Raw genomic sequence first — 3324 nt, forward strand, 5'->3', positions numbered from 1 at the left:
TTATTGTATTATATCTTTTATATATATATATGGGAGGGATATTTTGAGAACCATGTTGAGTTGTAAGAACTTAAGAACTCAATTCTTGGCCACACATTTAATTAAATGGATTGGAATATGTGGTTGAGATTAAATCTGGCTAAAAAATCAAAGTAAGAGAGAGAATAAAGATGTAAGTGATTACACAATCTTTTACGTCCGTTACACACGTGTAAAAAATCGACTCGGTGCGTAAAAAATTCTGTAATTTTTTTACGTATATCTAATCTACATATATTACGCATGTGTAAAAAAATTTGAAAAAAAGAATTGTTACATTGAGTTCTTTCAAGTTCTTAAAACTTAAAGGGATCTCATTGGGACATTATTTCTTGAAATAAAAGAAAATAGAACATCATAGTTCTAATATCTTGAGATTCATAAAATTTTAAAAAGAGCAGCCGATCAATTATATCTTTAATTATATGTTCAATTAATCTTGGGTATAGCTTGTATCTTAGTTGTCAACTAAGATGGAGTAACTCACACCATGAAACTTAATACGTTTTATATAAGTATTAATCCTTGTTTAACCTAGCTAAATTCATTAATACTCGTTCCGATGTTGAGTTGAACTTGACCTATTTCAATGTGGATGGAAGAAGTTGGCGTCTAAACCTCTACAAACCAAGTTCCATATCGCCCCAACAACTATCAAAACACTTAGTGCTGTGCCTAAACAACCAAGTGTAAGGTTAAACCACCACCTTAAGGATTTCATTGGTGGTCTCTTGATTGCAATCCACATGAGAGACGGGTAGCCGAACGTCAAATGCAGGGAAATCCCACCAGTGATTAGTGCCAAGCTTGGAAGAAATGGGAACGCTACTGATATAAAGAAAGTCAAACCTCCAAAGAAAATTCTGATGCCAGCACGGATAAATTTTGAGCATTCATGTCTTGCTTTGGTTGTGTATGCACGCTCCAAGTTGTCATAAACCACCATGCTGTATATTTGGAAAGCAGTGACACAACTTATGATAATTTGCATGTATATGAGACCTAGCACCGATTTTGACGTGTGGTAGTTAAGGGTGGTTGAGATCGCTGATAGCATTCCTCCGTTGGCTGGAACCTGCAACCATTAAAGTAATTGAATTTAAACATGAAGGTTATTAATGAATATTTTCAATTTTATAAATTGAAAGGTGATTTAGGAACATCATTGGCACTTCTAGGTGTTTTTATGGGGAATCTGCACTTTATACACTACACTACCTGTAAGCGAACTTGGTAATTTTGTTTAGGTGGCCAGCGTGCTTCATAAAGTTTGAGGAAAACTCGTTAAGTTTGATATAAAAAGAGAAAACTTTATCGAAATCGCTTATAAGGTAGCGAACTATCAAGAACTACAATTAAGTTATACAAGAAGTTACCCCAAAATAAAAGCATCTAGGAGTTCTAGTTTCTAAATAACCTACTTCCACAACATAATCTAAAAGTTTTAGTTTTGCTAACCTTGTTTCCAAATGCCCAATATCCAACAATTGCAAGGGGGAAGAAACACATTGCAATAATGAGATATGATGCTACCACTGCTTTCAACATGAACTTCGATGATGTGCGATTTGGGGTTGATGGCATTGTACCTTGTATCTCTAATACAACATTATGTCCTCTAAAGGCGACTGCAATGATCCCAAGTGCATTAAAGATACTCCGAACTCGACCAGATTCGGTCGTGACAGCTTCTGATTGATCATAAACAAAGCCATCATCAACCTTTCCTTTAGCAACAAACACGACCCATAAAATCGTACAGTATCCGACAGCCATGATTGCTCCAAGAAACGAAACCAAAGATACCGAATGCAAGTTTGGGCAGAACAGAGACACAAGAATTGCAACACAAACGAAAACCAAGAACCATTCGGTTGTGGTCAAAGGGTGTTTGGAAGAGCAATCCCCACACAAGAGTTGATAGAATTGCTTCATCGTTCCACCGCCTGTGATTATGAACATCACGCATGTGCCTCCGGAAAGATACATCACTGGGAAAATGGCTAGTACTTTCCCTAACTTTACACCTACAAAAGTCATTCAAAAAGTGGACACTCATGTCAAAAACTTTATGTATAAAGAGGGCGCTTTAATGCTTTATGTACATACCAAAAGCAGCCATGGAAAGCTGAAGGTATCTACTGAGACGAGTCCCAGGGACAGATTCGTGAAGACTCACTAGCAATCCAATGGTGTAGAGTTGCCATACAAATGCCCCAATCAAACACATAATCCCCCAAAACCTGTAAGGAAAAATTATATTAGTTAAGAGTTTACCATGTAAAACGATAACGAGTGTAACAATAATAATAATAATAATAATAATAATAATAATAATAATAATAATAATAATAATAATAATAATAATAATAATAATAATACATTTTATGGGGATGATAAGGTACACGGCAAAATAATACTTAATTACCAGCCTAGGTATACGAAGGCGAGAGGGAGTGAGAGTGTTTGGATTCCGATTCCAGAGGAAAGCAAGTGGAAGGTGGCAGTCCACGAATTCCCTCTTCTTGATTGGGTGATGGGAAGCCAATCCTCTTGTGGTTGATAAGTCTCATTCCGGTCTTCTTTGGAATCAGATACCTCTAACTGCAAATTATACTCATCCTGCATGTGTTTGCTTGTGATTGCACCATCATCGTTCATAATATGAATCCTGCTATCTAAACCAACTTCTCCTTGCTTACATTCATCCAACATCTCAGCCATGCGTCCTTAATTACACCTTGTGTGTGTGTTGAGAGAGGGAGAGGGAGAGAGATGAAGAAGAATTATTTTGATGAACGAAGCATGAAAGCAAATGGAGACTATATATACATCGCATATATTAGTGGAACAAGGTGACGTAAGCATGCATACGCGTGAGCTTACGATTCACACATCATAACTAACGAACTTTCTATATATGTCAACTATTTGAATATGATACGTATGATGCTCTTTAAAAATTCTTAATTGTGTTAATCTCATAGTATCTCATTAACTAATGGTGTTTGGTGGTTCCTGATCGATCTGTATTTGGATGGTTGCAAAATTGATTTTTTGTTTCTTTCCATCTTAAAACTATGTCGTATTGTATTTTCCTTTCCTTTTTGTAGTATTGTTTATTAAGGAAACGGCACATAAATTAGGACTTACATCTCATCTAATGAATACATTTATTTGTATCTTTAGTTTATTCTGATTGTAACAACTATATCCCTCTGATTTTGCATTTTCAATTGTAATTGTATGTACAATTAAGGAAAAGTTAAATTGAAAAAAAAAAGA

General features: G+C 35.5%; 1 protein-coding gene across 1 annotated transcript; it reads right to left on the minus strand.

Moving 5' to 3' along the window:
* Positions 1-625: 625 nt before the first annotated feature.
* Positions 626-2733, minus strand: LOC143612631 (lysine histidine transporter-like 8). Its single transcript, XM_077086568.1, has 4 exons — positions 2468-2733; positions 2149-2282; positions 1498-2066; positions 626-1114 (listed from the first exon to the last, which is right to left on the minus strand). Exons 1-4 carry the CDS (start codon positions 2698-2700, stop codon positions 626-628), a joined length of 1425 nt encoding a protein of 474 aa, XP_076942683.1. The 5' UTR covers positions 2701-2733.
* Positions 2734-3324: the final 591 nt, after the last annotated feature.

This window comes from Bidens hawaiensis, unplaced genomic scaffold (assembly GCF_021521415.1).
Source record: "Bidens hawaiensis isolate Kalapana, Puna unplaced genomic scaffold, B.hawaiensis_p1.1 tig00035085_1, whole genome shotgun sequence".
Taxonomy (NCBI): domain Eukaryota; kingdom Viridiplantae; phylum Streptophyta; class Magnoliopsida; order Asterales; family Asteraceae; genus Bidens; species Bidens hawaiensis.